Source organism: Trachymyrmex septentrionalis, unplaced genomic scaffold, assembly GCF_001594115.1.
Source record: "Trachymyrmex septentrionalis isolate Tsep2-gDNA-1 unplaced genomic scaffold, Tsep1.0 scaffold8, whole genome shotgun sequence".
NCBI lineage: Eukaryota > Metazoa > Arthropoda > Insecta > Hymenoptera > Formicidae > Trachymyrmex > Trachymyrmex septentrionalis.
The window spans coordinates 3986827-3999074 of NW_017305987.1; the positions used below are offsets into that span (position 1 = coordinate 3986827).

Genomic DNA, 12248 nt, shown 5'->3' on the forward strand with positions numbered 1-12248 from the left:
ATATATATATATATATATATATATATATATATATCCTCTCTCGTGTGAAAATCTCCCACGTGAGGTGAAACTTGACGTTAACTCTTAACGACGAACGGACTGCGCTCGCGTTGCAAGCATCGGTTCTCACGTGCCGGACAAGTTAGATTAATTTTTCGAACGAACAGAGGAAAACTCGACGGCGATTTCGAGTTGCGTGAGGCGAACATCGTTCTTGCTTTGCGCGTGGGTCGCAAAGACGTTTCGCGAGAGTAAGTGAAAGGAGCAATTCGAGCATCGTTTCATCCGAGCGCGAGGGCAGGACCCGATCGAGGAATGCGCGCGATCGCATCAATCTTAATTAAAATTTAATTATTGATTCTAATAAATGAAGTTGAAGAAGGCAATGAAGAAATAGTAATTAAATATTTTTTTCGAACGTGAAAAAGCCAACATAAATTCTTTTCTCATAGAAGAATCGATTAAAAATGTATATATTTTCTAAGAAAATGCTTGTTTCTCCTCTGCAATAAAGAATATTCTTGCAAAAGTCTTTAATTACAAATGCATTTTTTTCTATGTTCGATTTTATAGTGTAACTTGTATTTAAAACAAATAACCGAAAAAAGTCATATTTGATAAAAACGAGTTTTAATAATAGTCTTAATTTACAACTTTTAGTTCAAATAATCGTCACGCAGTGCTTGTTTAAATTGCAAATTGTAAAATTTCACGCAAAAATATTATTAGGCAATAAAATTTCCCAATCTATGCAATTTTTAAACAATTTATTAACTCCTGTTTAATAATTGAAAAATTAAAATACTTGGAATTCCAATAAAGATGTAATGATTTGTACAGTTATTGTGCACAAAAGATGTACAAAATCTGAACCAATTTACTGAAGACAAACAGAACAATAAATATTGACTACACAGTATTTATCTAATAATAACAATTAATATTAGATAATAATTGGGTAGATTGTCTATGCAAATTGCACTTACTTTTTTACCAAAAAAATTGCTTCACCCATTGAATGAAACTCTATCAAGTTCTTATCTATTTCCTACGCAGTATTGTTACAACTAATGAGAATATAGCAATAGTAACTGAATGGGTGTCTAGCAGAACTATATATATTTCTACCAGAATTACTTGACCGAATATGGCCTTCTTCACTTATTCGTATTGAACATTTCTTGGTCAATTTTTGCTTACTATTGTCTGTACATTCAATTGAGACGATGTGTTAACTGTATTTCACGAATTTTCATCAAACGACTAAAGACAGGAATAAAAGAGAACGGATGTGCAGTATAGATAGGATCTTAAATGACAATGCTTTCAATCGAGCACGACAAACTGCTGACATTGACGTTGAAACATTTAGAGAACGGTGTGAATATCGAAACAATGGCTGATTCCATGTCGTTCCTGATGATAGTCCTATTTCGATTTCTATTCCGTTCATCCTTTGTAACTGCGAACAGATTCCGCGAGGGACACACGGCGAGAAAGACCTCTTCCTAGCATTTCCATACAATAGCGGGAAAAAGACGGTATGTATTGCAAGATATCCGGTGATGGCCTCTAGATGATAACGAGGCCAGGATGAAAGATGTCGAAAGATAGTCGTACGTCCATAAGAATCGCGTCTGCATCAGGATTTTCACGGCGAGGAATCGAGGATACGTCACGAAATATATATATATATCACGAGGGGCCGAATGTTGCAACTGTTGTAAGGCACGCATTACGGCACAAGTGTAACGGACACGCGGATAGACTCGGTGCAAAAAGAGTCGTTCATCGGAGGAGTAATTTGATTTGCGAAAATTGTCGGCGCTGAGGTGCGTGACAAATTCTCACGAATTCGTAACGGGAATAACGCAACGTGAGTCAGAGTAAATTTTTTTTTTTTTTCTTCTTCTTCATCGATATTTCCTCCATTTTTTTTTTCGTCGACTGTGTGAGGGTATATTTACGGAAAGTTGAAATTTTCATCGGCGACCGCGGCAGCAGCGGCCGAGCGGATGGGGTTACGCATGGTCGCTCAGCCTGAACAGTCCACCGGCTGAATGCTATCGTGACGTCACTCGCTACGGTCACTGCCTGAATTATTCAGTATTCCTTCGTTTCTAGTTGTTCGACGATGCCGCGTGCAATCTCGTACGAAAGTTTGTTTTTACGCACGTGGCGTAGTATAGTAACTGCGCCGTTCTATCGTTCCATCTTCTCGCGACAGGAACTTTGACGATGAAAGCGAGACCGCATTGAAATCCATTCATCTCTTGCTGGAGAATTTTCGAAATTAATACCTCCGCAGGTGCTGAGAAAGTGGGCTCATCGATGAACCCACTTGATTATCAATTTCTTTGTCAAAAATGTCAAACGATTCAACTTTCTTTACGTTACATCTGCAAATTTGGATTACTCTTTATTCTAAAAAATATAGATATGAATTCCCACGTAGGATACTTTATTCGAGGATCCTGGAAACGTTCTAGGACGTCTTCTGGATATTTTTCGAGATGTCCTTTAGAAATTTGTGCTGTTATGGGTTTAACACAATGTGATGTTCGTTTTCGACACCGACTAAAAGTAATACATAACATCTAATTTCGCACTTAACAATGTAACTTACGTAACACCCTATGTTATATTACATTATTGTTGAGTGCAAAATTACAATATAGATGTTATGTTATTTCTAGTTGATGTTTTAATTGATGTCGATATAAATCAACTGTGTTTAAAATTTAATACTACAGTTGAAAGTCTATGGTGTTAAAATCCATCCGTAGTTTTTACAAATATTATTAAAATAAACTTAGTATTTATTGTTTGGTTGTATTATGGGATTCGAACGATGGTTATACGTGGCTAATGTCAATGATTTACTCAACGCAAATTTTAACGTAAATACTCAACGTGAATTTATGCAAATATTAAAGTCTTTTATTATTGAGGGCGTTAACAGATACGACTTCACGCGACAAGAGCCAGAGGATGAGTAAGTGTCGCTCTTCTCTCTCGATTACTCATTCAACCAGGAGAAACCAATTTGCCCAGTCGAATTATTCTAGAAGATTTCAAATATACAATTTAAAATAAACGCAATCTAGTGGTTTAATTTTCTTAGCAGGACGCAGCGGTTGCATCTCATTTCCTTACAAACGTGTGCAGTATTGCGCTCGACTGCATTGTCGGATTATTTGATACCTATTCCGATAAATAGACGCGGTTTATATCGCGTCTCTAATTATTACCCGCTTTTCATTGCTACTGTTTACGCTCGTCAGTATGTTGTCTCGTGGCTGTCTGCGTTGCCCTTTTTTTTTTTCTCTCCCTCGAACAATTGAGAAGCCTTCACACGGATTAATGTATGTAGCTGGTGTCTCTTGCGAATTCCGTATGTGCTATTCTTTTACTTGATATAAGAAACTGTCATTTACATTTGACTTGCAGCTGGAGTAATAGCTATAAATCCGCTAGACCTTTTTATACGGGTTATGATGTGTTATTTTAGTTTCTCGCAATTAATTAATTAGTGTCTTTTAATCAATATAAATAAAATAGAGCTTAAGCTCATTCTACAGTCGAATATTACACAGAATGTTCTTTTCATATTCGATTGTGACTGTGGTCCATTCTCACAACTGCAATCACTTACAACTACGCAATTGTAGAATAGACGTTGCAAACCCAGTCAATAATTGTATTACAGATTTGGATGTGTTAGCTCTGGAAGATTAAAAATGCGGAGTTTCTCGTTAATTGGAAGCGCTGCGACAATTGTACAAAAACTAACGGTATTGTGAATTGCAAAAGCGAGTGCACATTCTACTTTGGGATGCAATCGAAGGTCGATCCTTGTAACGAGCTATTCTCGAAGGACGATCATGATTGTCCGTTAATAACTACAACGATCCTACTCCGGCCACGCTGCGGCGATGGCTATCGAAATTAGATAGAAAATTGCCTTCGTCTTGTTCGGGTTTGGCCGAGAGAGAAGAAGGTTTCATTAAATTCTTTGAGAGATGCGGAATCGATAGATTCCGCTGGATGCTATCGGTATATCGATATTGCGAGCGTGGCCAGCCGCACACGGTATCGTGCGATCGATTAAGCGTGGAAGGGAAAAGAGGAGAACGCGCGAAAATAAAACGATAGGATCTGAAAATTAATACCGAACTTTTCTTTCGCGGCGTCGCGAGACCAAGTGCAATTTCGTCGGTCGTTTAAACGCTCCCGCGGAAAACACGGAAAGTGAAGCGTACCTCGTTAAATCCGTGCCGATTCTCTCCAGCTTCCTTCGTGACCTTTTCTCGCCGGGGCTCTGATTTATGGTCCATCTCTCCGCCCGTTTCGCTCTCCTGGAAAGCCGACAACATTATTCGCGGCGTTATTCAGTTACAATTTCTCATGTCAAGATAGAGAATATCTAGTTGGCTAAGGTAGTGTAATAATTAATGTGTGGCGTAGATAATGAAACACCCGGTGTTAATGATCGTCACGCGGTTTTTTTCATTTCGTCATCATTATTTTCTTTGCTAATAACACGTCGTAATTATTTTAAACTTTTTTTAAGGGGAATTTTTAATAGACAAGCATTTTGAAGTAAACTTTCTGAAATTTGAAATTCTTTTCGAAAAAAAATCGCTACGATGGTTTTTTTTCAAAGATACTATATTTTTTATTGTGTAAAAATGTCGATTGGCTAATTCAATTCATTACGACTCTTTAATTTTTATATCTGATTCGCTTATTCCCGACGTTTAATTTCTATGTGCCTCTGAGTAAATTATTTCATATCTTTTCTACTTTATATTTGAAAAAATTTGATTTGAAACTGAAAAAGATGAAAAAAGTTAAAAAAGCGCCATATATGGCCGAAGTTGAATCTTGGTGTTCGATACATATAATAGAAATAACTATTATTATTGCAGTTTATATGCCAAGAGAAATCTTGGTTTACAGTTTTACTTTATCATAAACATTCCTTCCATATCTTAATATTTATTGACTGGAATCCACTCTCAATATATTACTTTCATCTCTAAACTTGTCTACTTACTTTTATCTAAATCTATTTTTATTTAAACTTGCAAATATTTCTTATCCTATATATATCTTTTTAATTTTACTCCTCACACTAATTTATAGTTGATATCACAAATATCTTGCTATTTTCACGCAAAAATACTAGGTTTTTTCTTCGTATGTGATTAATAATATTTGTATGTAAACATATCATTTAAATACATCTTTAGTGTTATGCGCCGATTATCAGACTCGAAATGCTCGAAACACAAACTGAAATATTGATATTATTATTAATAGTACTAATAAATATATTAAAACACTATCATCACAGCCAGGATTCGAACTCTCGATTAACCGGGTGTCTTTTCGGATTCAATCATCGAGGCGTATGATGATATTTATCATAATAACCAATATGTGTAAAGAGAGAAAGTATTGAAAGGCGAACGGTATACTGAAAAAAAAAAAATGTATTAAATTTTTGCTTGAACAATTTAATTTTGATTTAAATAAATACTTTCTCAATAAAAAAATGATAATTAAATCAAATTAACAATTCTTGTATAAAAAAGTAAATATATGTTTACATTCAGTAAATCTTCAGTTAATACAATTCAAACAAATAGATATTAATTGAAATATAATACATTTCTTCAGTGTATATAAACAATAATAAGGTGAAAAAAAATATACACATATATATCATATTGCACGGATTTCTAGAGGAAAGGAAGGAAAAGAAAATCTCACGACCTTATTGAAAATATTGATAAAAACAGGAAAGTATGCGTGCATTGTCAGTAGAAGGAGGTTTGTAGGCCTGCGTCGATTGCGATTGCATTTAATTAATTAACCGATGCGCGCGGATTACCTCAAAGTCCCCATTACATAGCTCGTTGAACGGAAAGTATTTTTTAAAAACGGCGCTATTATATTGTCGGACGTGTTATTAATCGACATAAGTACCCCTCGTAATTAGCGGAATAGCGTAAAATTCGTAATAATACGCTCACGCCAGGTAGCGTCCTGTGATTAATTACGGAAAGCTATCGACGCTTTACGTTTCCTGCGTCTTGTATCTCTTTCATCCATCTATCTTGTACCTCGCGACACACGTGGACCGCTATTTCGCGCACGCGAGGTCTCATACCGAAGCACCCTCGTTAGAATCGCGATTTCGTAGAAATACCGACTATTAGACCCGCAACTCGTCCATATCTCCCGTCTCTTTTCCTCCTCTCTTTCTTCCTTTCTATATACTCAGCAAATATACTCGCGTTATGTTCCGCCTCTTTCGTTTCTTTACCTTATACTCTCCAAGCAGATCGTTACTAGGATAGAAACATGAGTTTTTGCTAGTAAAGCGAGGTGGAATGCACGGCGAGGCAGCGTCAATGGATCCATAAAATCGCTCCGCGAGTTTGAATCTAGTTATGACACCGCACGCGGTGTAAGATGAAAAAGAAGACGTCGGGAAGGTATTGTTGGAAGAAAGTCCGCGATGGAAAACCATAGCGAATTCTGCCAGGCGACGCGTGTATCTTTATTCTAATGGAGAATGACATTCCCATCTGGAGAAATTTCTAGCTCCAGAAAAATATTCTCGTTCGAAGAAAAAACATCCTGTAAATTTTACTAAGATAATAGCTAAAAAGTCTCTCTCTTATCTTTTATAGTAATTAATGGTAGAAGCCCCATGATTTCTCTCCTTAAAACTAGTCGTGATGGCAACATTGCATCAAATCGTAATCTAAAATCTAAAAGTATCCGAGAGAGCACGATCCGCGGATGTATAAGTAGTCTTGTTTTCTCGTTGCAGCAATGCCAGTCGTTGAAGAAGGAAAACCGGAGGTTGCAGAGCGCCTTCCTGCAAAACGTCTTTCTTCAAGCGCGAGTCGACACGCTCCAATGGCAGGTCAAACAGGTTCGTAATCGCACGATAGCTGAAGATCAAGTAGAAGACGAAGCGACTGATAACGTGGCCAACCGGTTTACCTCGCTCCGGTTACTCGATATCGCGTCACGTAACAACCGATCGGCAATTAGCTATTTTTCCTCCTTGACGATCCACGCGATTTTCATCCCGCCGAATTTTTTGTGTTTCGTCCATTATCATTTTATGAATGAACTTACATATACGTGCTATACGACGTATCTTTCGATCGCTGTCAACTTCAAATACACTTTGATAGCATCTTAAGTGGTAGAAAAAGAGTATTATGACTTTATAATCTATCTCCTTGATTGAAATAGTTTTATTATTTATTTTTATATAATAAAAAGAGTTGTAATTTGTCCGTGAGATATTTGGGGATATTTGTATTTTATATTTTCTCACTAGAATTTTTTATAAAATGTAATAAACTCTTTGAAAAAAAAAATCTAAAAATCCATTAATATTGTGCGAGATTCTGAAAAGACTATTAATTTCATAATTATTAATTTCCTCAAGTTGTAAGAAAAGTATTATTAAGACACATCAATCTATCTCCTTGATTGAAACAGTTATTATTAATATTTTTATGTATTTTTTTATATAATAAAAAAAAGTTGTAATTTGTCTGAGATATCTTGGGATACTTCTATTTTACATTTTCTCGTCGGAATTCTTCATGGAACGTCAGGAAGCTTAATATCCTTTGAAAAAAAAAAAAAAAAAGAACTAAAACTCCATCGATTATATCGTGCACGCAAGAGATTCTAGAAATAAATTATTAACTTCAAAAAACTATCGTCTATATTACTGTCTTTACTCCTTTTTCTTTTCATTTTTCTTCTTTGTTATCCTTTGATTTTATATTTGCAAATCAGATTATTTTTTAAACAATATTATTAATGAAGGAGGATGTATTGTGGCCCTCCCTCCATTACGTGTACAATAATTTTGTTATCGATCAACTTTGCAGGTCGAATCGAACAGGCAAATGTATCGTTCTACGATGGAACAGGTGGCTCATTTCTTAGGCCGGGCTCACAGGAGCCTGGAGATTCTGCATGCCAAGGAAAATTCCAAGGACAAGAGACGTGTGCCACGTAGCCGCAGCGTGCACACGGTGATGCACACGGATCCGTCGCCGAGTCGCGGAACCGCAACGCCATCGTCCTCGTCGTCGACATCGCCGTTCACACGCGCCAAATCGGTCACACAGATCGGTTCACCAAGCGCTACCTGCTTCCGCGAGTTCACCTGGTCGGTTCTGCGAAGAAACGACCCGGTGCACTGCACAACGCCACGTGTTAAGCCACCGCTGGATCTCAGTAAGACGAACGACGTTCCCGATAACGTCGTTTACCGCGAACCCAAGCAGACGGAACTGAACCCGGATGAGATACCGCCGGAGAAGTTGTCTCAGGAAGCGTTTAGGTGCGTGAGAAAGATCTGATGAAAGCCCTAAGTCCGTAAATCGAATTATTAACTTGCTACTATTAACATCAATTAACCAGTCAGTCAAGTGTCTGTCTTAAAACAAATATTGTCAAATGTTTGCAAATTATCGAGCAAAAGGCACAGAATTTAATACACTTCCATTATATTGCATAGTTAGCAAATTGGTAGCAGGCATGCGAAAGCCACTGATGTAACATGAGAGAGAAATTATTAGAAAAGTCGTGCAAAGTTTGACTGACAACCTAATAGCAAATTGATAGAATTGATTAAAATCAAGATCGACCAAAGTTTCACTTGGTTTTTACTGGCATTTTGCTGTATGGTTATGTATGCACGCTTTGTTAGAACACTATCGGAATTGTCACCGACTCTGAGCGAGTTTGATACCAATTTAGCGACAATCAGTTGCTATCAATTTGCTTACTGACTATCTTTGTCTTAATTAAGTTAATAATTATTTATATTATTATTATTTTCGCATTATTAAGAAAAATCAATGTGTTATATTTGTGAAATATTTCTACAGGTTATTGAGGACCGTCGAGTCCTTGCTGTCGATGCGAGAGCCCGATTTGGCGAGAATGACGCCGGTCGAGGAAAATGGATCTTCTCCTTCTCCTACGGTGGATCACCATCGTCATCATGACACGTCTTTCTCCCTATCGAGCAGTAATTTCGCCAATTCGACAACCTTACAAGAGGTCACAGCCTCTTCCGGATGCTCCAATAGTAGTCGCGGAAACGAATCGAGCAGCGGTCGTCAGGACGATAGTAGATCGCCAAGCCTCGTCAAAACGTCTGTCATCGAGTTTACCCGAAATTTGCAGAGCTTCGTACCGAGCGTGAGAAGGTCGCCTGACACTGCCTCCTGGAACTCGAGTAGCAGTAAAACGACAGAAGAGGAAGACATTCTCGCGCTTGCCGCGTCATCAAATGGAGTCACGTCCAACGGTACACCAATTTCGACGCTCAGCAGGGCTACGAAGCGACTAGAGAAGAAAGAATCTACAGGTTTAGCTGGTAAACCTAAAGTAAAGCCGGCCAGCAGTCCGGTGAGCAGCGCCGAGGGCGAAAGTGGATTCTTCTCGATCAGCTCCTTCCAGGAGGTAGGCCTACCTGCTTCGGCAGCCCTATCGATCACGCCAATCAAAGGCTGCCACACCGAGGTAGGTCTTCCGGAAGTGCCTCTAGACAAGACTAGGCACCGACGGTGGTCCTCCACACCGGCGGAGATTCAGGCGCTCTTCAAACAGCATCGAGCAAGCATCGGTGGTATGCCGCAAACCACCACCGAGTCCGTCAGCGTTTGTTGGGTTTGAGTGTCGCGGGTGCCGCGCCGATTATGATCCCACCGCAAACAATCGTCATGGTTTTTTAGTCGGATCTCGCAGACTAGACTAGCTCGGACCACGAGCATGATTTTCAGGAATAATACTTAGTTAAATCGATAGAAAATATTCATACGGAAAGGACGGTTCTATTGAGATATTTAAAAATTTAGCTCGATATATAGATCTAAAAATAATTTTATTAAACCATCAAAATAATTATGTAGGACGTTTAAGCTGGTTGCTGAAATGCTAACAATTTTTGCAGCATTATTTAGCATGCTTGAGATTTCTACGTGATTATTTTGATGATCCAAGAAAATTATTTTCAAATCTGTGTCTAGCTAAATTTTTAAATACTCCAGTAAATAGTTCTTTTCGTGCAGTAACTTTGTAAATAACTTCTTACGCAGTCGCTTCTTTCGTTACGTTGATAAAATATGTAGAGCAGTAGTGATGAGAAGCGATCAATAGTAATTGCGATTCGTTCGTCGATCGCTCCGATAAGATGACTCGAGGTATATGAAACGTTGTTTCGTTGCTACACGGTACGATACCGATGCATGCAATTTGTTAAACTTTCTTATAAGAAAATTATTTATCGGAATGTGTTAACGAAAATAAGAATTGATATACGCGTGCGTAACTGGGCAAGTTTCGTAGATGCGGCCATTCTAAGTATAGAAAAGAAGGGATAATCCCGACATTTTGCAATCAGCCATATTTCTTGTAGTTTCATTATACAGAAAGAATGCTTTTGCTAAATTATTTAAAATTTAGCTAGATGCCGATCTGAAAATAATTTTGTTGGACTATCCAAATAATTACGTAGAATGTGGATTGCTAAATCATCAAAACATTGTTTATTACGCTTGAAAGCCCAACATAGTTATTTTAATGGTCCAACAAAATTATTTTCACATCTCTATCTGGCTAAATTTTCAGACAGCAAAACTATTTTTTCCATGTACTGATATTTCGTGCATATTAATAACGATGAAACTTCTACCCATCCCTGCAATGTGCACGTCACGCGATTATCGATGACTTCGTGCATGACAATGATTTTGTTCGCCAGAACGGACAAGTTTAAGAAGTCTTTGAGTACATTTTGCAATTGACAATTGAATTCTTATTTGACTGTCATTGATTAATTAGACATTATTAACAAATTAATTATTTTTCGATTCGAGTTAATTTGATTCAGTTCGAATATAAAACTATAAAGCGAATTTTATAATTTATATTAATATATGTAGTTCAAGTTAGCGTAATTCAGTTTATTAGATGCGTGACAATTTAGATTCGGAAGAATGCAAAAGAGAAGTTCTTTATCTTAATCGATCAATCGGAATCTGCTGCAAATGTTTTTCTTTTGTTAAAATTGTTTCTTACTATATTTTTATTATTCTCGTTGAGAATAATATGTTAACAGCAAAATGTTTTCAATCCAGCTCCTGTTTATATCTAATTGAAACTAATTATTCGCATGATTATTTCATTTGATACCATTACATTTATGACGTAACGCTCAATTTTTAGAATTTTTCAACACTAATAGACGAAATTATAATTCTTACAACGGTTGATTATATGACCATATAATTTAATTCGCGAGGACAGCATATCTTTTAATGTAATGAAACAACGTGATCTGAGACTATCATATATAGTTCTAGACTTTACAATATTGTATTTTCTACATATTCTTCATGTTGTGCGTAATTTGTCATTTTCATTCGTAATTATATACAACTGAATATCATGCCAAAACGTCTTATTTCATTTCCTATCTTATCCTATCGCTTTCTCACAATCTGCATTTATTATTATACTTTAGTATAGCTATGTATCATATGAAAAGTATATATTTAAGATTTCTGCATGTGGAATAATCCTTACAAAAGTTGTAGCATATATTTTTTAAAAATTAATACAAAAAAAGTGTATAAGACCAAGAATAATAATAAAATTTGCAGTTTTTACTTCTTTTCCCCGTATATGTAATTTTAAAGAAATGATTTTTTTATGTCCCACAAATATATACAAATTATATAATTTTCTAATTTAGAGTAAAATCTCAAATTTGCAAACGTGTCTTATTATAATTATAAGCTAATTATCTTTCTACAATTACGTATTTGCAATGCTCTGAATGTTTCCTTATTTTATTACTTATTTTAAATAATAAAAACAATAATGAGTAATATTTATTTTAAAAAATTGTATTGTAAATATATTTTAATATACAAAATTTTGAGAATAACATTAAGTAATTACTTTTGTAGATAAAAAAATGCCAAGTTGTTGTATATCTGGATGCTCTAACCGCGTCAAAAACGTGTTAAAAACCGAGATGCGAGAAATGCACAAAGTTCGATTAAAAACAATAAGCCTTACAGTTCACGTGTGTATTATAAATTTTTGATAGTGGTAGTGAATTTTAGGACGCAGTCAGTGTATATTACATACCTTGCATCATATGTATGTACATTGAACCTTTG

The 12248-nt window shown here is 36.3% G+C and overlaps 1 protein-coding gene across 1 annotated transcript in view; it reads left to right on the plus strand.

Moving 5' to 3' along the window:
• The window catches only part of LOC108754432, a 41776-nt gene extending 31868 nt beyond the window's left edge, over positions 1–9908 (plus strand). The window contains exons 3-5 of the mRNA XM_018496703.1: positions 6848–6952; positions 7935–8392; positions 8943–9908. Coding sequence (XP_018352205.1) covers positions 6848–6952; positions 7935–8392; positions 8943–9735 — 1356 coding nt within the window. The 3' untranslated portion in view covers positions 9736–9908. The remainder of the gene's footprint in view (positions 1–6847; positions 6953–7934; positions 8393–8942) is intronic.
• The last annotated feature ends 2340 nt before the right edge of the window (positions 9909–12248 follow it).